Raw genomic sequence first — 24375 nt, 5'->3', positions numbered from 1 at the left:
GACAAATGTTGGTTTTCCTCCAGATTTGCATATTTGCATGTGGTATTTTATTTTGGGTTTTGTTTTTACATTTCAGGTCACATATAGGTGAAACCAATGAAAAATCATTCCCTTCATCCAGTTCACAAGTACTCAAGGACCATACTGCAAGAAGGCAGAACCACCAAGCAGATGAATGGAAACTTGAAAAATCAAGTGAATCCAAATTTTCTGAAAGGCTTAACACAGAAAATTCTGAGAGAAAAGGTTTACCTTTTCACATTAATGATACTTCTGAAAAGCGAGTGAACAGTCCTGAAATAGTCTTGCAATCTTCATTATGGTCTTCACACGTGAGAACCAATGAATTAAAGCAAGAAACTGCTCCTCTCATCCAGCAGCAAAATATGATGGAACCATGTTATTCTGTGAACTCTGTACCCAGAGAGCATTTAATTCAGTCAACCTGTAAGGCTGATGCTTGTCAGATGCCAAAGCTTGTTTGCCAGAATCCACCACCTCCTTTGCCACCAAAGAAATATACCATAACCAGTGTGCCACAATCAGAAAAAAAGGACCCTTTGCCTGATGCCAAGCTTACAGAGATGTTGAAAGCTAATTCTTCAGGTCTTCCAAAGCACAGTTTAAGTACAGCTTCAGAACCAGGTTTAGAAGTAAATAATTATGTCAATGATGAGAAACTTAAGGAAACATTTCACGTAAAAGAGCATGTTGGCAAAATACCATACTACACGTCCAGCTCTTCAGCTAATGATTTTCAAGCTAACTTGGGTACAGCTGTTGATGTCCTTTGCCAATCAAAAACAGACTCGAGTTCTTCTGTTCCAAATGAGACAATTGCATTAACTACCTATTTTTCAGTTGACAGCTGCATGACTGATACTTACAGATTGAAATACCATCAGAGGCCCAAGCTCTGTTTTCCAGAGAGCAATGGCTTGTCCTGATCATTCACTAGCTGAGAGTGAAAGAGGAGTAGGGCCTGTGGTATATATACTCTTGGTTCTAACTGCCCTTCTGAGCAAAGTCACAAACCTAGTATACACTGTAATAGGTGAGTGTGAAACCAGCAAGCTCGACCTTCTTGGAGGCCATTAAAATATTGTAAGAACCCACTGACCAAACCTAGTGACGTATAAAATTAAAATCATGGCAATTTTAAAGTCATCACTTCACCTTTCTATATACATATATGTACATGTATTTTCATGTGTTCAACTTACTGGATATTTTAGGAATTTCCTTTGATTAGTGTGGACATGCTTGAAAAATAGAAAATCTGGGGGTATGCAAAAAGTCACGTACACTCTGCTGTAGTTGAATAAAAAGCCCGTTATTGTTTGGCTAGTAGACCCATGAAATACTGAAAGTAACGAGTACTCAGATATGTGGATTGGCAGATCATGCTAGTTGAAGAATATCAGGCGACATGTAGTTTGGGTAGTCAAGGCAGTATTTGCTCGACGAAGAAGCACTTTCTAATGGGTAACCAAGAGGGCTTCACCCGTTTTTTTCTTGACTTCTGTGATAGTCTACTACATATGCTTCCTTCAAGTGTCTTATAAAAATATTGACCTATGAAATTGTTAACATTCTGGAACAAGAAAGCCTTAATGATTAAGCAGCTGAAGACAGGAGAAAATTAATCTGCTCCTAGATCTTTAATCTTCAGAATGCCTACTTAAGATAAATTAGGCCTTTGACTGTTATTTGTAAATTCAAATTATTGTTATTTGAAACATTACTTCAGCCATGTAAGCTAAAAATGAGTGGAGGACTTAAGTTTAGTATATTTATTTATCTTGTTACATTTTTTCCTTAATTTTATATGAAATGTGAAAGATTTTCATTTTGCTTGGTTTGCATTGGGCTGCTAATAACCAGCGTTAGGAATTTACCTGGGGCTCTGTTATTGGGAATGTCACTGTGATTATCTAAATTGCCCCTGCTATAATCTTACCTACTTAAGAGTCTTGTTATGAACCCATTTTACTGATTTTCAGGTTCTCAAATTTCTGCTTTTAGTATAGTTTAATGATATCTATTAATTTGAGCATCTCCCTTTTTCTAAGCAAATAGTAACTTTAACCCACGTTTAAGTTAAGCCCAAGTTTAACATTCGTGGAGAGGTCTTTATTTAAATAAGAAAGGAATTTTCCATTATGATGATTACAAGTGAAAATGAGTTACTTTAATTGCCTTATTAGGTTTCATTTTATTTTTTTATTAAGGTGGTAAACTAATTGTGGTTTTATTAGTTCTATGTTGTTGACTCCAGAGAATTGAGATTATAGATTTTCCTTTATAGTTATTAGTGGATAGATGTTTTAACTTAATCATGCTATAAATTAGTAAATTTATTATCTTGACAAAATCCTTAAGTTCAAATGTTTCAAAATGTGATTCAACACTTCTAAATTGAAAATAATTTATTCTAAGTCTAATAACCTCACTTAGTTACCAAATCTTGGTCAAATTTCATTTTCCACTTACTGAATTTTTATCTTTGCTAACTTTCACAATAGGTGGTTAGATTGTTTTAGCATAGAAATACTTGAATATCAATTTTCTTTTAAGAAAGCCTATTTTTAACATTTTTAGTATAGAGTAGAGGGTTTGTATATATTGTAAAGCTTATAAATTGTATTTGAAGTGTAAATTATTTAATTACTGCTTTTGTAACATTGTTAATTAGAAAAATGGTGTACTATGTTTTTAATAACTTGACAAATTTTTTTTTTTTAATTTTTTTGCCAAGATGTCCAGATGAAAATGTATTGAGGCATTTAAACTAATTTGTGGTATTTTACAGCAATATGGCAGATTTGTATTTTCAGCTCACAACTGAGTTGAAAACATCAAGAAGATATGTACAATTTGGGCTTTTTAAAGTACTGTGCATTTGAAATCTTCTGAATCATGTACTACTCTAAAAATTAGAAAGTGACCATTAGTTTCTATGTTGATGTTAACACTCCAAATACAGATTGAATATATTTACTAATCATTCACATATAAAATTTTTGTTTCTAGGGTGCCTATTTATTTTTACAGATGCTTTCATTACAAACTTATGACTTTTAAAATAATGCAGTCAACAATGTTCAAAGTAAGTTCAGAATGCTCTATTTTTCATGTGAAATCAGTTTATTCTAATTCAAAAAAATTTGTAAGATAAACTGATGTTTAAGTTATCATGGTTGGATCTTTCTTTGTATTCATGAACTATGGATTAAGTATTTTATGAGAACTGTAAGCAAATTGAAAGTTAGGGCATTGATGTGTACTATTTATAGTCTATCATAAAACTAATCTCTCCATTTCCCCTATACTAGAAAATTTGAGATTATTCATTAGGTTGGTACTTGGCTGATTTTAGGCTCAGAAAGATAGTGTGGCTAAGCAGTCTTTGTGACCTAATGCTAAGCTATTTGAGAACTGTTAATCCTCTTACAACCTCAGTAGCAAGTAGTTTGTTACACCAAAAGTAAATCAGACCAAGTAAAGCTATACAATTAACATTTATTAGACAAAATTATTAGCAGCAACACAAACACAGTTCATATAATCTGTTAAGTACACTTGTTGAAATCTCAGTTCTGTGCTTCTCTAAGAAGCTTCAATCTTTGCATTAAAGGTTGTCTTTCTGGTAGATGCAACAATATCCTAAAGGCATAACTGTTAACCTTAGAATTGACAGTAGGTAATCAAAACCTTCCAAAAATCAACTAATAGGATTTCATTGTAACCTTACACACTATTATAAAAGGTAAATGATGTAGAGTTTATCGGATCTATGCCCCGTTTCTAAGGGAAAAGAAATAGCTCCAAAATATTTAGGCAATGCACATGTCAAATGTCACCTATTTCAAAGATAAGAACCCATTTCTAATATCAGCATATAAAGGAATGTTACAAAATAGGGCTAGTTTCTCAAAGGCTTATAGTAGCTACTTTAGGGATGTGATCTTTCTCATTAAATATTAGCTAATCACTCCTAGAATGTAAATATCATTAACATATAACAAATCTATGTTTTGTAAGTTTCAGGGGAGGTAAACATTTTTTTTCTTGTTCACTGCTGTACCATGGCAGAGAGTTAAGTGTTCAAAATATATGTCGAATGAGTAAATATGTCGACTTTGGAAAAATAAGTTACAGATATTATTTTAGAGAGTTCAAGAATTTAAAAGTTATGAATAAAGGAAAAGCTCTCAAGTTATGAGAACATGCACACTAGATTTCCAATATCGGATATTACATACTTTCTAAGACTGTATCAATTTCAGAATAACACGGCCCCCCTTACATCTAAAACTTAAACTGGTACTTAACAGACAATACATTTAAGGCCTGCATTTTCTGCCTAGCTTTTAACTTCCATGAAAATCCTTGCTTTGGAGTAGTTTACCTCGAAGTACTTTGCCTTATTATTTCAACATATTAGCTGCATTATGTTAAATCCTGCCAACCTTAAAAATGTTAAAGGAAACACATTAAGATGCTAGTTTTAGCAATGATGGGTGAAATCATTACCCATTTAAAATAGTCCCAAAATGAGTAACACAATATATGAAATGAAAGTCCCTTAGAGGTCTGATATTCTTCTGTTGTACGATCCTGTTCTGTCTTCTTTGTTGAAGTTTGTAGTCATTTTCTGAATCCATTCCAAAAGCCAACTTGTTACTTTGGATATCAGGCAAATCATCTGTAAAAAAAAACAAGTAATCTGTCAGTAGTGTTTCCTTTTCTACCCATTTTAAATCTTCATGCCAACTTCTGAAAATCTTGATGGTTTTAGTCATAAATGATTTACATGTTGTTTGTAAATCTACTTCTTCTAAGGCTCCTGTTTTCAACCAATAGCTAAAAATGAAGTCATCAGAAAAAGAATCACAATACGAGATAAGTTTCTACCAAAGAAAGGAGGGAGGTGGGAAGAGTGAAAACAGTTCACAAATGGCTTGCAGAATTTTACAGAAATAGTCCTCATTTCTATTATGCCCTCTACCTCACCACAACCTAATTTGACACTATCCAAGAAATCTGAGACAAGGGGGCCTGAGATACAAAGAGTTTTTGCCAAGATCTGCAAAAATGTGGGTGTGGGTAAATTTAGTAACTGTCTTATGACAGAATGCAAACTTACAAGCATGAGGATTGAGAGAAGTTAACTCAAACTGAGAAATTCCAAATCCAGGTTAATGTCTAAATGAAGAGCACAGTTTTTCATGCAGAGGCCCCTCCCTAAGTTACTTCTTTTGGCACTGTCCCTCGTTAGCCTCTCAGTTCTGTTTCTCTTCTTATCCTGTCCCCCACCCTCTTAAGTTCCCCTGCAATAAATGTCTTTATAGTCAGCACTGAAAATATAGAATACAGGTCTTGCCAGTGCAATCTACAGAATTCTGTGACTTAACAGTGTGGTATGTGTGGGTGTGTATAAAACAATACAAAAAAAAAAAGGCGCTAGGTTTATAGGACTAATAAGTGGATAAAAGAGACCTTTATTGAAATGGGTACAGTGAGAAATAAGTATATCTAAGTAACGAATTGTTCAGAGTTCAGTTTTAGAACTAAGTTTGAGATTACATGACCTGCTCATGGTCAAACTTACACAGCAACAATAGCTGTAGCTGAGCACTGACGACTGCCAGACACTCTGTAAATAGATCTATTTTGGATGAATTAATAACGCATTTAATCGTCACCAAACCCCGATGAGCTGGTAACTAAAAAAGTGATAAAAATCAAGCTCCAAGAAGCTAAATAAGTTCTCCAGTGTCTTCATGAGTCTCGAGCAGGAACTCAAACCCAGCTGATTTCGTTCCAAAATATGAAAAATCCCTTTTTTAAAATTTATTAAAAAAAAGTCCTTTGTTGGCAAACCTCTTTTAAGATTCCCTCATCCCAATCCATCCTTCCCCGCTCCCGACTCGGTCACTCCCCGGCAGTCTGAACCTGCACAGGTCGTCTGCTCCATGGAATTCATTCTCCTCGCCTCCCCCACCTCCCACCAGCCCAAACAAAAAACCCCAAACGGAGGAGCAGATGGTCTCTAAGTTTCCTCCCGCTGCCACCGTGTATTCAAATACTCACCAGGGCAAAAGGTACACGAAGAAAAACAATACGAGGTCGAAGAGGATGAAGAGCCAGATATCTAACCAGTAGGAGTGCTTCGGCAACTGCGGGCCCCCGGCCCGAGGGCGCTCTGCGTGGTTCGGCCGCTGCATCCCGGCCTCATCCACGCCTCGCCGCTGCCGGACCCCGTCCGGGCCGCCTTCGGCCGCCGCGAGCCCCTCCATGTCCAGCCCGCGGCCGCACAGCCTCTCCCGCGCTCAATGGGCAGCGCCGGCACTTCCGCGTTCAGGCCGCCGGAAGCGCGGGCGGGTCCTACGGCCTACTCAGTCCGCCGGTCCGCCCCGGAAGCGCTCCGCTCTCGCCGCCTCAGGCTCCGTTCCGCGCCGCGGCCCCCGGCCTGCGTGACCGCCGGCTCGTCGCGCGCGTCCGCGCCAGGTGGAGCGAGCGCCCCGCCCACCGCCCACCTGCCGCGCGGGCTTCGGAGCAGGTTGTTCAGGTTTCGCTGAGAGATGCAGCGGCCGGAACGGAAGTCGCCGGCACGCCCCATGAGTAGCAGGTGACACGAGCCCCGACGGGGCAGCGCCTGTGTGAGGGCCCCTCGCTCGCCCCGTCATCATGAGCAGCCTTGGGCTGAGGTTTTAGGGGGGCCCCTCTGGGGACCCCACTCACTGACTCCTTGCAACAGCTGTAGGAGGTGGACAACATAGTCATGAGCGTGGACTCTGAGGGGGATAGAGAGCAAAACGTGAGAATTTTAATAGGATTTTCTTTTTTATATTTTTTAAATTAATATTTTATTTTTATTATTATTATTTTTTTTTTTTGTGGGACCCTCGCCGGTGGCCGGGATCGAACTGGCCTTGCAGAGGCTGCGGACAGCCTCGCAACCCAGTGCTCAACCGCTGCGCCACCGGGGAAGGCCCAAATTAATATTTTGTTTTGATACCGGAATTGTCAGGCCTAGTCTCCCAGCCAGGAACGGATCCCAGGCTGCAGGGGCAGCGCTGAGCCCCAGCCGCTAGACCCCCAGGGGTTGGTGTCTCACGAAGCCGCAGCAGGAACTTCGCAGACGCTCAGGCAAGCAAGCGAGAAGAGGCAGATTTGTTTATAGAAAGAAAAAGTTTATTGAGGAGGAAAAGAGCAGAAATAAAGTGGGACTCCCAGGCCAGGGAACCAGGCCTGGGAGGGGCAAGGAAGCCAAAGTGGAATTGTGTTTCAGGGAATATAGACCTTCTTTCCCTCATTATTCTAAAACTTCACCAGTCTCTCTGTGATTGGTTCGTTCTCGTCTGTCTCACTTAATTTGCTACTGAGTGAGGGATCTTCACATTCCGTATCTAAGAACTTTCTCTTTCCCCATTTGTTGCATCTTTATCTTTATGGCCCAGTCCTCTGGATGGACATCCCTGCATTACAGTTAAACAGCTGCCCTTCTGAGTTGTCCATAAATTAAACCACTCTCCATTTCCCCAATCTCCGCCTCCCTTTACCACCTGAAGGAAACCGGGACCAGCTTTAAAATGTTGTCCTTGGTTCTCGGATGTTTTTTTTTCCTAGTGGAATGGGTTACTTTCCCTTGCTTGTCCTTATCTCTGAAGCCTCCGTAAATTCTTCAGAGGTCCCCTCCTGCACTGTCCCTAAAACTGCCTAATTTCTAGCTTGCCCTGTGTCTCAATTTTATATAATTCTTAAATCTTTTTTCATGTTTGCACAGTGTATGCATTATCACTCCCATGAGGTTCGGGCCAAAACGTGAGGATTTGGCCCGAATCTCCTGGGAGTGAATTTAAGAATAAGCCAAAGGGTTGGGCGTGGGAGCCAGCAAGAGTAGAATGCGGGCAGAAAGGGGATGCTTGATTGTTGGGAGGACTGACCCACTTGGGGTATCCAGCTCTGCTTAACTAGGCTGCACATAGTAACAGGAGCCTGTGCACATGTTCCTTATTTCTGGTGATGAGGCTCTGTAGGGTAAGGAAAAATGTCAGGCTTTTCTGCCCTCCCGCCATCAGAATAGATGATGGATCCTTGTGGTCCTGAATGCAGGCCTGATGGCGGGCACCTGGAGTAGGGTGTGGGCATAGGTAGATGGGATTCACCTGGGCTGAGACTGGGCTTTTAGGGGCGGCGTCACGGGGACACCAGCAGAAGCCCAGAGAAACAGAGAAGCCAAGAACAAACGGAAGCCGAGAGGAGAAAAAAAGAAGCAGAACGCCAGAGAGGGCCCAGATAGCGTGAGGATTTGCTGGGGGCTAGGCGGCCTGCCAGCCTCCCCGACCCCCAGCCCCCCTGCCTGCCATATGCCTGGTAAATCTAAATAAAAGACCCGCAAAAGCCACTGCGGACTGACTCCTCCTTTACCCGGTCTGCTGGATCAGAAAACCTGCACTGTGGCCTGTTCTGCCCCTACTGGCTCTTTTCCTGCAGGGGGAAAAGCTCTTACAGGACATTGTTTTTTGTCTTGCTTTTAGGAAGAGAAAGAAAGGTAAGAGGTGCTTTTCTTGTTCTCAAGGACCTTTACTTCAAAATACTGTGTCAGGGTGGATTATTGTGGGGTCATAAGCTCTTTTTCTATTTTTTATATATTTTTCACATTTGTCATTTTCGCACAATGTATGTGTAAGGGGCAGGAATGGACACGGGGCAGGTTTTCTATGATTCCAGCAGATGGGATAAAGGAGGAGAGAGTCCTGCAGCCCTCAGTGGCTATTCAGGCTTTTATTGGGATTTTCCAGGCACATGGCAGGCAGGGGTGCTGGGGGGTCGGCAGGCCTCCCAGCCCCCATCAAGTCTTCACTCTTTTTGGGCTCTTCAGCATTCTCTCTGCTTCTCTTCCACTCTTGTGATTCTGCTTTTCTGCTTCTGCTGGCGTCCTCATGATGCCGCCGTTAAAAGCCCAGTCTTAGCAACAGGTGAATCCCATCTACCTGTGCCCACACCCTACTCCAGGTGCCCGCCATCAGGCATGCATTCAGGACCACAGGGTTCTGTCATCTATCCTGATGGTGGGAGGGCAGAAAAGCCTGATACTTTTACCTCACCCTACAGTATGCATCTTCATCTTGGTTATAGTCCCTATACAGTTCCCACCCACCTTGTTTTGACCCCAATCCCTCTTCCCCTCCCAGCATGTCTCTGGTTTATAGTTGCTTATTGATTTTGATTTTTACTTTATTATAATTAGTCTTTTTCCTGGTCCCTTATTTAAGTTTTCTAGATTCCTGCTATGAGTGAGACCATCCGGTATTTTTCTTTTTCTTTCTTGCTTATTTCGCTGAGCATGATCCCTTCCAGCTCCATCCATGTTGCTGCAAATTGCATGTGTTTATCTTTTTTGATCGCTGAGTAATATTCCATGGTGTATATGTACCACATCTTCTTTTTTTCTTTTTAAATATTTTTATTTATTTATTTATTTATACAAGCACTGGGTACAGTCAGAAGTGCGGGACGGTGCGAGAATTCACCAGAGCCAGAGCAGGGAGCAGAGCAGGCAGAAGGACCGAAGTACATTGCTGAGGGGAGCAGCGGGCAGCAGGAGAGGTCTGCGCGCCATGTGGGACCCTCCTCCTGTGGCCGGGGAGCAGCCGGGGATCGAACCGGTGCTGCAGAGGCTGCGGGCAGCTTCACAACCCAGCGCTCAGAGGGGAGGCCACTGTGGAGGCCCCTATACCACATCTTCTTGATCCAGTTATCTATTTTTGGGCATTTGGGTTGTTTCCAAAGCTTAGCTATTTTAAACAGTGCTGCTGTAAACATAGGGGTGCAGGTGCCCTTTTGAATTAATGTTTCTGTGTCCTTTGGGTAAATACCTAGAAGTGGAATTGCTGGATCATAAGCTCTTAACTCCCTCTTTTCTCCTGTCTTGAAACTTCCCCTGAAATTTCACTTAAGAGCTGAGCTGGTGTCTGGAGAGAACTGAGTTAGCAGCTGGGTGGGAAGGAATCTGCCAAGAGAGAACTAGAGTAAGTGGAAAACAACTAATCTAAGCACATTTCACCTGTAGGATAAATGAGGTGGTCAGGCTTTTACTCCGTGGCCTCTGTGGCCCTTGCCTGCGGCCTCGAGTGTGGGAGACGCAAGGGCGCGGGGCACACGCTCCTGATGGTGGCACCTGGAGCGCGGAGTGGGCATGTGCCAGTGGGCGCGCCTGGGCCTGGAGGCTGCGGCTATAAGAGCGGTGTCACCATGGAGGGCGGAAGGGCCGGGAAAGGACTTGCTATGGCTGGGGGAGGAAGAGCCCTGGAGACACCAGAGAGAGCCTAAAGAAAGTAAAAATTTCCCGGCCTCCCTGGCCCCCCTCCTTCCCCGTGCCTTGCTTCCACTACATTTGGCGAGAGTCGGCAGGATTCAGCGCACTTGGGTATGGAGCTCTCCAAAGACCTTGGGAGGGTTTAGGGGTGGCAGGCCACGAGCATGGAGAGCTGCTCTCTGGGCACCCCCTCCTCCCCGCCCCAGAAGTGGCCTGGGTGGATGAGTCCCTATGGTGCGGGTGGTGAGGACTCTGCACACAGTGGGGAGGCCATTGGGCAGACATGATGCCTGCTTGCAGACAGGGCTGGGGATGAGTGTGCCCTCACAGCTCTGCAAATGAAGGCAAGGAGGCGCCGTGGCATCACACCCCACATCTTGTTAAGTCAGTTTCGCATCCCCGAGACCTGTTCCCTTTGAAACGCTGAACCTAGTTTCTGTTGGAGAGCGTTTATCTTGTCTTTCAAAAGGTGCCGATTAGCTCCTGTCTGTCCCAAGCCAACTACTTGGAAGTAGCGTTATTCAACCAGGACGGCCCCTCGCTTCTCCTGGTTGGGTTTTCCAGAGCCAGGAGGGTTTGGAGTACAACAGAGGCTACACCGGGAACTTGTCAGAGAAGTGCTTGCTTCCTGTGTTTTCACGGTGATGTGGAACTCTTGTTCTGTTACTCTGGAAAGGTTCAGCCTTTTGCAATTAAGTCCGAAAGTCTGTGGAAAGGAATCTTAACTCAGAAAAGAATTTACCATCGTTAAACAGTGGGGTTTGTGTCATATCCTGTCTAGTATGCTCTGTGTGGTTCTGGTATGTTCTATGTGCCACTACTTAATGAACAAAGGAGCCCAGATTTGTAACTTGGCTGGTATGTAAGGCGGAGTGCCTGGTGATTGGCAGCAGGAATTCAAGTCGCACACCTTTATCTTATCATCACATAAGATTAAAATCAAGGAGTTTTTCATTGGGACAAGATTAGAATGGGGCTTGTCACCCACCAGGTGGGAGTTTGGTGTGTGTCGTCTTTCGTGCACCCCTGTCAGTCTGACGCCCACACTTTGGCCTTGGCAGCTGTAAGGCTTAGGTTTGTTGGCTTCACAGGTGTTTTGTATCAGTCCCAGCCTATTGCTAGTGCTCATGCGTGCAAATGCCCTGGGGCACGCACCTGGGCCCAGGTAAGTTTCTCATGGATCTTTCCCTGCTTTAGCCAATGTTAGACTGGACTAGCCCTCAGGGTTTTCATGGTTGCAAGATATCCATCTAGGAGCAATAACCATCAGAACACTTTGGAAAAAGTAAAGAGTTTTATTACTTAGGAGACCAGGAAATTACACAGTATATCTGGGCTACAGTGTGTGGGGTTGGGGTGGCGGCTGCGTTTGTGGGAGACGCAGAGAGAAAGAGCTAGCATGAAAGCATGCTCGGGGGGGTGCTGGGGTTCAGCTTTATTCAGGCTGAGGGTGGGGGTGACTAGGGTTTCAAGCACTTACTCCTTACTGGCAACTTCAAGTCATAAGAGCCGGAATTTAAAGCAGCAAAGAAAGACCCCTAGAAAATGAGAGAAACATGTTATTTCCAATTGACCAGTTACCTACTGTAAGGGCCGGACTGGACACAGTGCAGGTTTTCTGATCCCATGCAGACCGGGTAAAGGAGGAGTCAGAGTCCTCAGTGGTTTTTTGCAGGTCTTTTATTGGGGTTCACCAGGCATATGGCAGGCAAGGGTGCTGGCTGGGGGGCTGGGAGGCTGGCAGGCCTCCCAGCCCCCAGCAAGTCTTTACTCTATCTGGGCTCTCTGGCGTTCATTCTGCTGCTTCTCAGCTTCTCTTTCGGCTTCTGCTTCGGCTTCTGCTGCTGCTACTGCTGGCGTCCCCGTGACGCCGCCCTTAAAAGCACAGTCTTAACTCCGCTGAATCCCATCTACCTATGCCCACACCCTATTCCAGGTGCCCGCCATCAGGCATGCATTCAGGACAAGGATCCATCATCTATCCTGATGGCGGAAGGGTAGAAAAGCCTGATAGTTTCTTTACCCTACACCTACATTAGCCAGAGTCTGAAAGAAAGCCTCAGAGTGGGTGGGTGGGTGGGTGGGGTGTGTGTGTGTGTGTCTGGCTTTTTGGTTACCCATGTGTAACCTTTGGTATTTGGCAACTAATTAAGTGAGCAAGAGTTACGCTATGCCAGGCTGCACAAGGGTGGCTTTGGGAGCCAGCCGTGGTATCTGCTGATCAGACAAGTATGACCGAAGAGTCAGTGCCAAGGTTTATCACTTCACAAGAGGCTTGAGAACGCTCCCTGTTGACTCAAACCTTGTGTTGCCTCAGTATGTCAGCTGGGAAAGGCCCAGCATCATGCCTGTTTACAAGACTAAGGGGAAAATTGCCTCTGTAGGGCCTAACCTGAGCAAAGGGTGGCTCTTGAGTTTCCCTAGAGGTTTGTGTCCAGTTGACTCACCCAGACGAGAGGTAGACCCGCGTTGCCTTCTTGGGCATGTTTTCAGGCCCTGCTGTGTCCTGTCATCCACTTGTTTACGGCAGATGCTGCACCAGGCGCCCATGTATATATGTATGTGTATGGGAGGTATTGCATCTGTGCTGGACCTGTTGAGTAAGAAATGGTAAGAGGGAAACAGTTTTAAAGAACTGATCGTAGAATATCAAAGGTAAAATTGGAGACAGTCTTCGGGCAGCATCTTGACAGATGGCTGGGAAAAGGGCAAACTTGATTCAGAGAAGTATTTTTCTTTTTCCTGCTGGAGCTGGTGGAAGCGACCTAACTGGGTGTTTGGCATCACTGTCCAGAAAACCAAACTGAACCACCACAGTGTCTTTTCACAAAAGCATTTATTTTCTAGGTGACCACAAAGGGGGTCAGCAGGACTAACACCCTAAAAGCTGGTTCCTGAATGACAGGAGTGCTGTGATTTTATGGGGCGGAAGCAGAATGTGAAGTGAGGGGCTTCACATTCCCAGGTCCAAGCCAGTCCAGATGTCCTGAGTCACGGTGTTTCTTTCTTGGCAGATGTTTGTCCTTGACGTGATTATCAGCTTCATCGGAGCACAGAGAATTCTCATTAGAGATGTAACACACCAGTGTTCAAGCTCCCCGAAATACAGTTGATGAGAAATGCATTAGAGGTGAGTTAAACTTTAGCCACAAGGAGAGGAGAGAGAACAAAGGGTGGCTAGGGTTCAATTCTCTTTCGTCTTAACTTTTTTAGTCTAGGGGAGTTTTTGTAAGTTTGGCTGGGATTCCACTTCAGTGGGTAGTGGAATTTTGGGAAAACCTATGGACTTCATGATTTTGCTCTGTTTCTGTGGCTGGGAATTTCCTGGGGAAATTTTATTTTAAGGTCACCGTAGTAATGGCTTCCAGTTGTCTGGGAGTGCGGATCTGAATCTGATGTGGCAATCTGGAGGTTTTTCTTTCTTTTGTGACGATGCTTGGCTGTACATTGTACCTTCTCAGGAATACGCTAATGCGCTTTTCTAAAAACCCTGCTGTGCATGTGATGCACTGGTCAGAAGGGCTGGCTTGGTAGTCCACAGAGACCTTGTGCTTTTTATCTGTGCTGATATCCCTCAAGGATACTAGTTTAGCGCCTGTCTGTAACTTAGGCATAGCCTCCAGCTGAGCACCACGGCCGCACGTTCTCGCAGTTCAGGGAGTGCAGGTTTCGAGATCCCAGTACGCTCAGCACCCCCAAAAAATATTTCAAAAGGGGCCAGTTCTGTTTTCCACTTGGAATATTCCAGACTTTTATAAAGACGAGAGATGCTGCTTATCACCCTTTAAATTCAGTTTCTTGATACCCTTTGCCAAAAGTTCTTGATGTCTAGGTTTTTATATTATGTTTGCCCTAAAGATTATGAAAATCAGTACATGATATGAAATTTTCATTTCAAGTTTTGCCAGCACATGGCTTCTTTTTACTATGAAATGAATTCCGTGGTCTGACTCAATCCATTGAGGAATGCCAAAATAAGGCATCATCTCCGTTGCTGGTTTCTCCCCTGCTCTTGTGGAATTGGTGTGTCTGGCCTGACAGCATTCAGACCATGCACTAGGCGTCCAGGCAATAGCCAGACAGTGGGAATAGCCTAAAGCTGGAAGCACGTCTATGAAGTTTGTCTGCAGTGCCTTAAGGGGCCTTTGGGGCTTGGAGGATTTCCTAAGGTGTGTTGGTCTCCTCTAGAAATTTGGTGACATGTATAAGCGGTGCAGTGGAAAATAATTGGGTCAGAACTCTTGTGGCTGTGAGTGCAGTCACACTCTCGTGGTCCTGTGACTACCCCGCATCTGCACATGTGTCCCCTCTGATGGGAGGTAAGCGGAAGCACAAAGGAGGAGAGTAAGGGGACCAGAGGAGATCTCTTTGATCAATGCATATTAGGGCTGGTTATTGTTGGGCGTGCTTTGGTATCATTTGCTTTTTTCAGACTGTGGGGCTTTTGCTTGGCTGGTTAATGCTAGTCGTGGATAAAGACAGGTGTAGTAAGTAGGTGTAAAAAGGATGGGGTTCCATTTGGGGCTGTGTCTTTAGCAGTCTTGAGAGCCGTGTCCTTCCCAGGAGATAGTGTTGGTCTCCTCAGTGTGGGCTGCATAGCGACCTTCGCAGTTTCAACAGGGGGTGGGTAGCCTCGTAGGGTGACAACAAGATGCCTGTAGGCAGGAGGAGTACCAGAGAGTTTAAGATTCCACAAGATTTCCAGACTTTGGCAGAACAGCATGGTGGACTCCTCAAGTACATCTTTAGTCTGTAAGTACAGTTGTACATTCAGCAGCTTAGGCTGACTCTGTAGGGGGCAAAGAGTGTATTCAAGTATATAAAGTGGATAAACTGGGGCATAGGCTATAATTATGTTTCCACCACATTTGCTCTGTAGGAGCCCTCACATAATAGAAGTGAGCCTGGCTTGTCTAAAGAGGGATTTAAAAGATCCTCCTTGGCTTTGAGACCATGTCTGTAGTTGCAAAGCAGTTCTGTGGAGTGATGCTCTCCATCTCCCAGGAGGGTAGTAGAGTCCTTGGGTTTAGGGTTAGACTGATGTAAGGTGATAGACGGTTTGCTAAGTTTATTCGTAGGTGATTGACACTGTGGAGAGGTGTCAGTGTCTTAAAGACCTGTCAGAGAGCAAGGTGGGCAGCGTAATGGTGACTGGGGAGCCTACTGGTTAGGTGAGTAGGGAGGCTCTGTGAGTGCATGCCTGCTGTCACAGGTGCAAGTGGACATGAGCCCCCACCACCTCCCCAGGATTTTATGGCAATGTAACATGGAAGAGTTTCTCAGAATTAGGTAGGTCTAGAGTGATGGGTATAGTCAATGCTAGTATTTTTTTTAAAAGATTTATTTATTTATGCATACAAGAGCTGAGCACAGGCCAGGGGGCGAGGGCGGGGGGGCAGCGGTGGTGGTAGTGAGGGGATTCACCAGAGACAGAGTGGGGAACAGAACAGGCAGACTGACTGAATACACTGCTGAGGGGAGCAGCGGGCGGGTCAGGAGAGGTCTGCCGCGCCATGTGGGTTGCTCCCTGGCCGGCTGGGAATCGAATTTGTGCCTCAGAGGCTGCGGATTGCTTCATAGTGCGGTGCTTAACCCCTTGTGCCACCGGGGAGGCCTTAGTCAATGCTAATATTATGTATTCATGAGGTTAATGCTCCTGAGGGCCAGAAGGTTGTGCTAAGGAAGTACCTGGGAGGAGGCGGGGGGGAGGGTCAGCAAAGGTGAGACTGTTGGTGGAATAGCCATATGTCCCTAGAAATGTGTGTTCCTGGGTATCCCCCCTTCACTTTCCTCCCCCCAACTTTGGGGTGAGGAATACGAAATTGACTCAAATTGTTTTGGGATAAGTGTGTTCTGATAGGTAACAGTTGTTTGCGCCCACTGGGCTTTCAGGTCTGGAGATGTTGTGACGTCATTCAGCTAGTGCCTTTAGGGCGCAATCAACATACTGCACAAGGACACGGCTTGGTTAAAGACTGTAGAATTTAAGTTGGCTTTAGTATTTGGACAATACTGAGACAAGCAGTATCACTGAAGTTTGCAAGTCCACGTAATTGTCTCCTTCTAAATGTAAGTGCAAAGAGGAATTGCAGGTCAAGGTTCAGTGGGCTCTAAAAGAAGCTGAGCAGAGGTCAGTTTCTATCAAACGGTTGCTCTTGTGTTAGCAGCGATTAAGATAAGAATGGTGGCCAGCTGAGGGGCATGGGTGGTGAGGCACTACAAAGCAGATATGACTCCAAGGTCTTGTGCAAATCAATAGATTTGATTCCGCTCTGAATTAAATTTCCTGGCTTGCTTTCCTGGTGAGATTGGGGTGCGGAATTAATGATGAGAATAGCCTGCTGTACAGGCGGGGAGGGAAGAGCACAAGGGTGCTGTGATGGTGGGAGATTTCTGGGGACTACCCCGGAGGCGAGAAATCAAATATTGTACAAAAATGAACAACAATGTAAGGTAGTTAAAAAGGGCAATCAATTAGGGGCCTCCCCTGGTGGCACAGTGGTTGAGCGCTGGGCTGCAAGGCTGGCCGAAGCCTCTGCAGCGCCGGTTTGATCCCCAGCTGCCGTCGAGGGTCCCACATGGCACGACAGACCTCTCCTGCCACCCACTGCTCCCCTCAGCAGTGTACTTCATCAGTCAGCCTGCTCTGCTTCCCGCTCTGGCTCTGGTGAATTCTCTCACCCTCCACGCTTCTGACTTTACCCAGTGCTTGTATAAATAAATAAATAAATCTTTTAAAAAAAAAAAAGGTCAATCAATTAAAAAAAAAAATACCCTGCTGGAAGGCAGGTAAGTTCAGTTCCTAGCTCCGGTGGGCTCCTAATGGAGAGTGTATTCCTTGCCCAGGCAATGTGCACAGCTCTGCAATACCACCCAGCTCTGTTTGCATGTGAGGCCAGCAGCTCCCTGGCTATCACGCATGCTTCCTCTTCGGTGGCTTTTAGGTTGCGATGCCTTCCCATGGGGTTTAGCAGGAAGTTTCCTGGTCTGAGGGCAGGAAAATGGGCAACACCTTTCTCACTGCACTGTATGGTGGCATTGAACTTACATAACTAATTTTTACCTAAACGTTGCTGCTGAGGAGTCTGAAACTAGGAAGGCACGATAGGTATTTGGAGGACACAAGGATATTGGGCATTTGGAGATAGGGACAGGCAATTAAGTGGTCCAGAGACTGGGATGAGTTGAACACAACCCAGGTGACAGGAAGAGGTAGAGCACACGTGCATGGGTGTGGAGTGGCACCTCTGGCAGGTAAGAAGTCCTGTTCACCACCCCCCACTGTCAGTCTGCTGGTGGGTGCTAGGGCTCAGGGAAGGACCATTGATGGGATAGTGTCCCACACAAGGGTAAAAATGAACCCTGGAAGGTGCTGGAGTCGAGGGAGACAGTTTTTGAAGCTTTCCTTTCTTCATAGCCATTGAAATAGAAAACAAAGTCCTCGTAATAGCAGCCCCCACAGTCTCTACACCTGATGCAGGTCACAACAGTGTTTCCCCCAGCTACTCTAAATCTAGAAAGGGGAGAAGATCAGAGATTTTGACCATTTAAACTTTGAGCCCAGCAGGCACGATTCTGGGGGGTGTGACATGTTGAGAATTTTTATCTCTGCCAACTTGCGTCAGAGGACTCAGTGCCTATCAGCCGCAGAGGCTGTGGCCTGAGTAGGGCCCGCACATCTGGCCCTTGTCACTGCAGTCCCTATGCCTGTAGGGGAGGAAACTTCTACCAGCTTTGTGTCTCCCGCTGAGCCTCAGAATGAAACTGACAGAAGACAGGTTAACAGGAGAGGAGCATACATGTTTTATTTTTTTTTACAGTGTATTTGGTTACCTTGACAAGAGTGAAGATGTGATGTGAGCAGGGCAAAAAGCCTTGATACCTCTTAGACAAAGAATAAATAAGACAGGGGTTTGGGCTAGTCGCAGTGAATTGTGGAAAAATGACTTGGAAGATAAGGTTTACTTTAATGCATTTCTTCAGATTTCTAGGTCTTATTTCCTACCTCTGGTGATTAGAATGTTTCTCCTCCTGGAACAGGAAGGGCACCTTTCATGTAGGATTTCTAGCTCTGCTTTTCGGCAGAAAATGGAAGGTCTAAGTGCCATTCTTTTACCTACTGTTTTTCAGGTGCTTTAATTCAGAATTACTATGCAAAGGCAGCGTGTTTTGGGGTAAACATACTATGAATCCCTTCACCATACTACTTGGATTTTTCCCTGGTGGCTGGTAAACACTTTCTTAGCACATTATGAATCTTGGATTGTTCAGGAAAATATATGAAGATATATTTATGATATGAAGATATGACTTCAAGATATAAAAATATATGAAGATATGACTGTGTAATTGAGTTTTTAATAAATTGCCATTAAATCTTTATAAAAGCTGTTTACATTTGATCCAATTTATTGAATTAGAAAACCAGATATAAAATGAATTGTTTAAGATTGCTGCAAAAACGTTCAACCTTGCTTCAGTTTGTTTCTAACTCAGTGGCCTGGCAATACAGACAAAATAGTGTACTGTGTTAAAGAAAAATACTGCTGTCCTTTGCTTTGTAGATTTTGGGAGTGAGAAGATGATTACTTGAGAATTAACTAAACTCTGATGTGTCCCAGATTATCTGTTGGTGGTAGATTGATGTTAAGTGACGCTGAGGCTTTATGAAAATTAAGGGAGGCAAGTAAATTGTTGGCCCTACCAGAAATGGAAGTGTTCTTCTCACTGGTTGGGTTGAGTCAATTATTTCTAATTATTGAAACAGGTTTGATGAAAGTTTTACAAATTATTGGTGTAGAAATAGCATGATTTAAGGGGCCTCCCCTGGTGGCGCAGTGGTTGAGCGCTGGGTTGCGAGGCTGCCCGCAGCCTCTGCAGCACCAGTTCGATCCCTGGCCACCAGCGAGAGTCCCACAAAAAAAAAAAAAAAAAAAGAAAAGAAAAGAAATAGCATGATTTACATTGAGAAAGCTCTGAAATGGTTTTACACTTGACCTTGGCAGAGAGTCACATGCTTATCTTTGAGAGGACATTTGGTACTATAGAGGGGTCATTTTTTACCAACTCAACTGACAACCTGTAACCTTTTCAGACTTCACGCCTGTAAAAAATGCCATTGGTTTTTGATAATGCACATGATAAACAAGTGAACATTGTATATGTGGTGGAATTTGTTATGTTCCTAAATTAAAATCAGCTTAATTTCAAGGAAAATGCTTTACTGAATTCCAGGTTCCTTGTTAGTAATGCAAGAAGAGTTCAGCAATTTTGCTGCCCTCTTAAACTTTTCTCTCCTCCATACTCGAGTGAAAAATACCCACCCACAACTCCAGGTCCGTTTATAATGCTGCTCATGATCCAGCACATTCATAATATTGTTGGTACAGTTTATCTGGTTGGGGCATTGGATGTAGGAGACCCTTCCATAGGCTAAAGACAGGTAACTCTCCAGAGGGAGGTGATTAATTTGGCTTTAACCTAAGGTGATAATGTGGATTCTTGTAGGCATTTATCAAGCTACTGCTCCATATATGAAAGCATCCTCGTGATCATCCTAGGAATCAAACTAATTTAACAGAGTTGCCTCTTCAATAGTAAGAAAATTCTGTTAGCTTATTTTTCAACCCAAACCATACATGTTTGTCTTCCCTCATCTCTAGCTCATCTTTGGGCCATCTTCTCCTCTCCAGCCAGAAAGAGTGTCCAGCTATAGCCCCGTTGATTACCATAGCAAATGATTTCGTCATCTTCTAGGGCATTTTATCTACTTGTTTGTCTTTGATCATTACTGCTTTCTTTGACAGTTATACCATCATCATAACAAATTACTGTATATTGCCTCCTTTATCTTCATCTTGGACTTCAGCAGTTCCCACCCCTGTACCCCACTGTTGATCTGCCCTGCCCTACTCAGTCAGCCTAGTGCCAGCAGACACTCTCAGCTCCAGTCAGATTGCTGCGTCCACCTTCCTCACAGAAATTCTTCTCTCGGCCTACGGGCTTGGTGCGTGTTGTGCTCCTTGCTGCAATGCCTCCAGTCCTAAACCGGCTGTCTTTTCCGATTCAAAGGCCAACATAATAGTTTCCTCACTCCAGTTCACCTTGGTCTCTGCATTCGGTATTTCTAGTAGACCAATTATCTTCTCCAGATCAGGGAATTAAAGTTTTTTCCATAGCTATTGGCCCTCCATCCACATCCATTATCCTCTACATTTGCTCACAGCCACCTATTGAAGGGGTTTCATTTTAAAAGCTCCCTACCTTCAACTTAGCAAACATGGAGGTTTTCTTGACATCATGTCTGGCACATAGGCTTGCTTTCTAGCACAATTTTTGAAATTGTCTCACCTATTAGAATTTTAAGTATTCTTTACAAAAGAGACTCCACCACTTTCTCAGCCTTCACACCCCTTGAAACAGTATCTTGTCTGTGGAAGAAGTTAAATATTTATTCAGTTAAATTTTGCTGTATCCTGCAACCACTAATGCAGTCCTGGTCGAAGGAGAGTGATAGAATTATCTCTTTTGTAACAATAAATTGATGACACCACCCAGGTCTATCAGTACCAATCTGCCTTTCTCAGTGGAGACACTTGCTGAGGTTTTTTCAAATTCTGACTACAAGTATGTATTACTTCATCCTCTTTTATAGATTTAATATCAGTAAGTGCTCTTTGAATGCCTACTGTCTGTTAGGTGCTATCTGAGGAAATACAGATGCAGCACTCATCCGACTGGCAATAGTGACTGAGGGCGCCTAGCAGAACAAGGGGCTATTCACGGTAGCCCTGAGCGTCTATGTCGTGGTTTGGGTACCTGGAAGGAGAGGCAAGACCAGCAGCGAACAAACTTCTCTCCCCCCTTCTACAGGTACAGACTAACATAAGAACTTAATTTTGTTTATATTTTAGAGTTTCAGAAAAATTTCATTTCCATATAAGAATGTATTTTTTTTTTAAACTTTAAAAACAACTTCCAATAGAGTACAGCTTAATTGGAAGGTATAGATGACAACAGTGTTGAAACCCACAACTTTGACATCTTATTATGCTAATTAACTGAGCAATCCCTCTTTTTGTTTTAGTGAAAACTGTCAGAAGGATGGTGACTCTTTGGAGAGTGAAAGTTTAGCTAAAACAGGAGACGTTCATAAAATTTTATCATAGGTATTAACAGGGAATGAATTAGAATGACAGTGTTAATTCAAGGTGATCACTGCTCCTCATAAAACACTAACTGAAATTAGACTTAAAAGTGTGAGAAATGGGCCTCCCCTGGTGGCGCAGTGGTTGAGCACTGGGCTGCGAAGCTGCCCTCAGCCTCTGCAGCGCCGGTTCGATCTCCACCTGCCAGCAAGGGTCCCACATGGCGCAACAGGCTTCTCCTGTCTCGCCCGCTGCTCCCCTCAGCAGTGTATTTCATCGGTCTGCCTGTTCTGCTCCCTGCTCTGGCTCTGGTGAATTCTCTCACCCTCCTGTGCTTCTGACTGTACCCAGTGTTTGTATAAATAAATAAATCTTAAAAAACAAACAAATAAATAAATAAAGCACATACAAGAGAGTCCTCTCCTTTAAAAAAAAAAAAAAAGTGTGAGAAATGCCAACATGGTAATTGCAGTTACCCAAGGAGATGGAATTCCAGGTCATTGCTTGCTTTGTACTCTTACCTGTTTCCTCGTTTCTTTTTTTTTTTTTTTTTTTTTTTTAATAGAGGCATGCTTTATTTATTTATTTGTTTGTTTGTTTGTTTTATACATGCACTGGGTACAGTCAGAAGCACGGGAGGGTGAGAGAATTCACCAGAGCCAGAGCGGGGAAGCAGAGCAGGCAGAAGGACCGAAGTACACTGCTGAGGGGAGCAGCGGGCGGCAGGAGAGGTCTGCGCGCCATGTGGGACCCTCCTCCGGTGGCCGGGGAGCAGCCGGGGATCGAACCGGCTCCTCGGGCGCGGGCAGCTTCGCAACCCAGCGCTCAACCGCTGCGCCACCGGGGAGGCCCTGTTTCCTCGTTTCTTAATGATGATACATTAATTAGAAGTTGCAAAGAAAGGTTTTGTGAAAAGAAGTTAGGCAATACACAAGAAACAGTCTGTCAAAATTACGAACTATTTTGAACATGCCACAAGTGCTAGGCACATAGTTATCATAATAGCACTTCCAGACCACCTTCATGGTGCTCTGTATTTCCTCGGGGGTTACTCTGGGGCCAACCTGAAACAGATGAGGCTTGAAGATCCTGCTGGGGACTCTCAGTTTTGTTTTGTTTTGTTTTTTAAGATTTATTTATTTATGCGTACAAGAACTAGGGTACAGGCCAGAGGTATAGGGAGTGAGAGGATTCACCAGAGACAGTGGGGAACAGAACAGGCAGACTGACTGAAATACACTGCTGAGGGAGCAGCGGGCTAGACAGGAGAGGTCTGCTGCACCATGTGGATAGCTCCCTGTCAGGGGATCGAACTCGTGCTGCAGTGGCTATGGACAGTTTCACCATGCTGTGCTTAACCCCTTGTGCCACCAGGGAGGCCCTGGGACACTCAATTTTTAATGTTCATACCTATAAATATGCCCTGTTAGAACACTGGCTTTTTTTTGTGTGTGACTGTCCATTTACTCCAAGTAAAACAGAAAAGAACAGCCATTGGTCAATACACTGTAAAGGAAAGAAGTAATTGTGCTAGAATATTTCCTATGGTACACAAAATTTAAATTACATTTTATGATTTAGTCGCTCTATTCTGTGCCACATTTTATGTATGTATTTCACCAACATAGAGTGCTGTAGTAGAAGTGAACTGTGTATCAAGGTACATGAATTATCCAAATGTTAATATGTTGTGCATGTTTGATTAGTAAACGTGACATGGTCTTGATAAAAACGCCTCATATTGAAAAATTAAAGGAATACTTCTATTGACAAAAATATGCTTTATTCACAAATAATGTTACCAGGTTAGGTGAATGACTAAAGTAGATGTTTTATGGTAGAAAACAGATTTACTTTTATCTCTGCTCCAGTCACTTTGGGAGACCTGTGTTCAAAATGGTGGAGTAGGCAGCTTCAAATCCCTGTTCCTCCATAAAAACATTGAAAAAAATAAGCATACTATTGAAAAATAAACTCTTTGAAAAAAGTTGGTCAGAGCTCTGGGAAACATTCAAAAATTCACAGCAGAAAAGCAAATTGAGTCAAAATATGTGAAGAAGATATGGACAAAATTGAAGGACAAAGAGTTCTAGTTGAGAACTTAGCACCTCACTTAGAAATCATAAAAAAAAGGACTTGAACACTAACTTAAACATGAGACCCAGCAGACATATATAGAATACTCCACTTAGCGGCAGAATACGTTCTGTCAGTTGATAACCCAGGCTGACTAAAATAGATTGTGTATTGACTTTAAAGATTTATTGATTTATGCATACATGAGCTGGGGTGTAGGCAGCGGGCAGGACAGGTGAGGTCGGCTGTGCCATGTAGGTTAGCTCACTGGCTGGGTATCGAATTTGTGCTGTAGTGGCTGCTAATAGCTTCATAGTGCTGAGACTTAACCCCTTGTGCTACCAGGGAGACCCCAAGGTTGTGTATTGACTTTAGAAACAAGTAAGAGTAAGGTTCATCAAGTTGTCGGCATTGCTACTTCACAAAATAATCCTTCACAAATTCCAGCTCAGTATAAATGACACTGTGCTTGTTTCATAATGCTCATTCAGTCGTGTTCCCCTGCTCTTCCTAAGCTGGGAACTTTGAGCCTTCATAGAATGTGCTGCATGGACTATTTATCTTGCACATCATAGAACCTCAATGAATATAACTTCAGGGCCGTTTTAAGACTTGTCAGGGATCCAAGAACTTAAACCCAGGGCTCTCACACTACCCAGTATCACGTAAAATATACTCATAATGACTTATTTCCTTCCCTCTTACAGATCACTGCTCAAATTTCACCTACTCAGGTGACTACCCTAGTCACCTAGGGTAGTTTAAAATGTACCCGTGATCTTACCCCTTGGCACTCCTGAACTTTCTCCCTGGCTTTATTTTCTC

The 24375-nt window shown here is 43.9% G+C and overlaps 2 protein-coding genes and 1 long non-coding RNA gene across 5 annotated transcripts in view; 2 read left to right on the top strand and 1 right to left on the bottom strand.

Annotated features, from left to right (window-relative positions):
* USP53 (ubiquitin specific peptidase 53) overlaps positions 1-5143 on the top strand; it is a 55769-nt gene extending 50626 nt beyond the window's left edge. For both annotated transcript variants that reach the window (XM_037509522.2, XM_037509521.2), the window contains exon 17: positions 77-5143. In XM_037509522.2, the coding sequence (XP_037365419.1) occupies positions 77-947 (871 nt within the window). In that variant the 3' untranslated portion in view covers positions 948-5143. The remainder of the gene's footprint in view (positions 1-76) is intronic.
* CUNH4orf3 (chromosome unknown C4orf3 homolog) lies at positions 3491-6324 on the bottom strand. Its single transcript, XM_037509519.2, has 2 exons — positions 6097-6324; positions 3491-4708 (listed from the first exon to the last, which is right to left on the bottom strand). Coding segments are annotated over exons 1-2 (207 nt in total). The 5' UTR covers positions 6303-6324; the 3' UTR covers positions 3491-4707.
* Positions 6325-6531: 207 nt separating this feature from the next.
* The window catches only part of LOC119243598 (uncharacterized), a 56866-nt gene continuing 39022 nt past the window's right edge, over positions 6532-24375 (top strand). Inside the window, exons 1-2 of one of the 2 annotated variants that reach the window (XR_008551519.1) lie at positions 6532-6634; positions 13342-13457. This is a non-coding gene — a long non-coding RNA (uncharacterized LOC119243598). The other variant, XR_008551520.1, reaches the window with a different exon arrangement.

Source organism: Talpa occidentalis, unplaced genomic scaffold, assembly GCF_014898055.3.
Source record: "Talpa occidentalis isolate TD23 unplaced genomic scaffold, MPIMG_talOcc4v2.1 talOcc4.13, whole genome shotgun sequence".
Taxonomy (NCBI): domain Eukaryota; kingdom Metazoa; phylum Chordata; class Mammalia; order Eulipotyphla; family Talpidae; genus Talpa; species Talpa occidentalis.
This window is presented reverse-complemented; position numbering and strand designations above follow the sequence as displayed.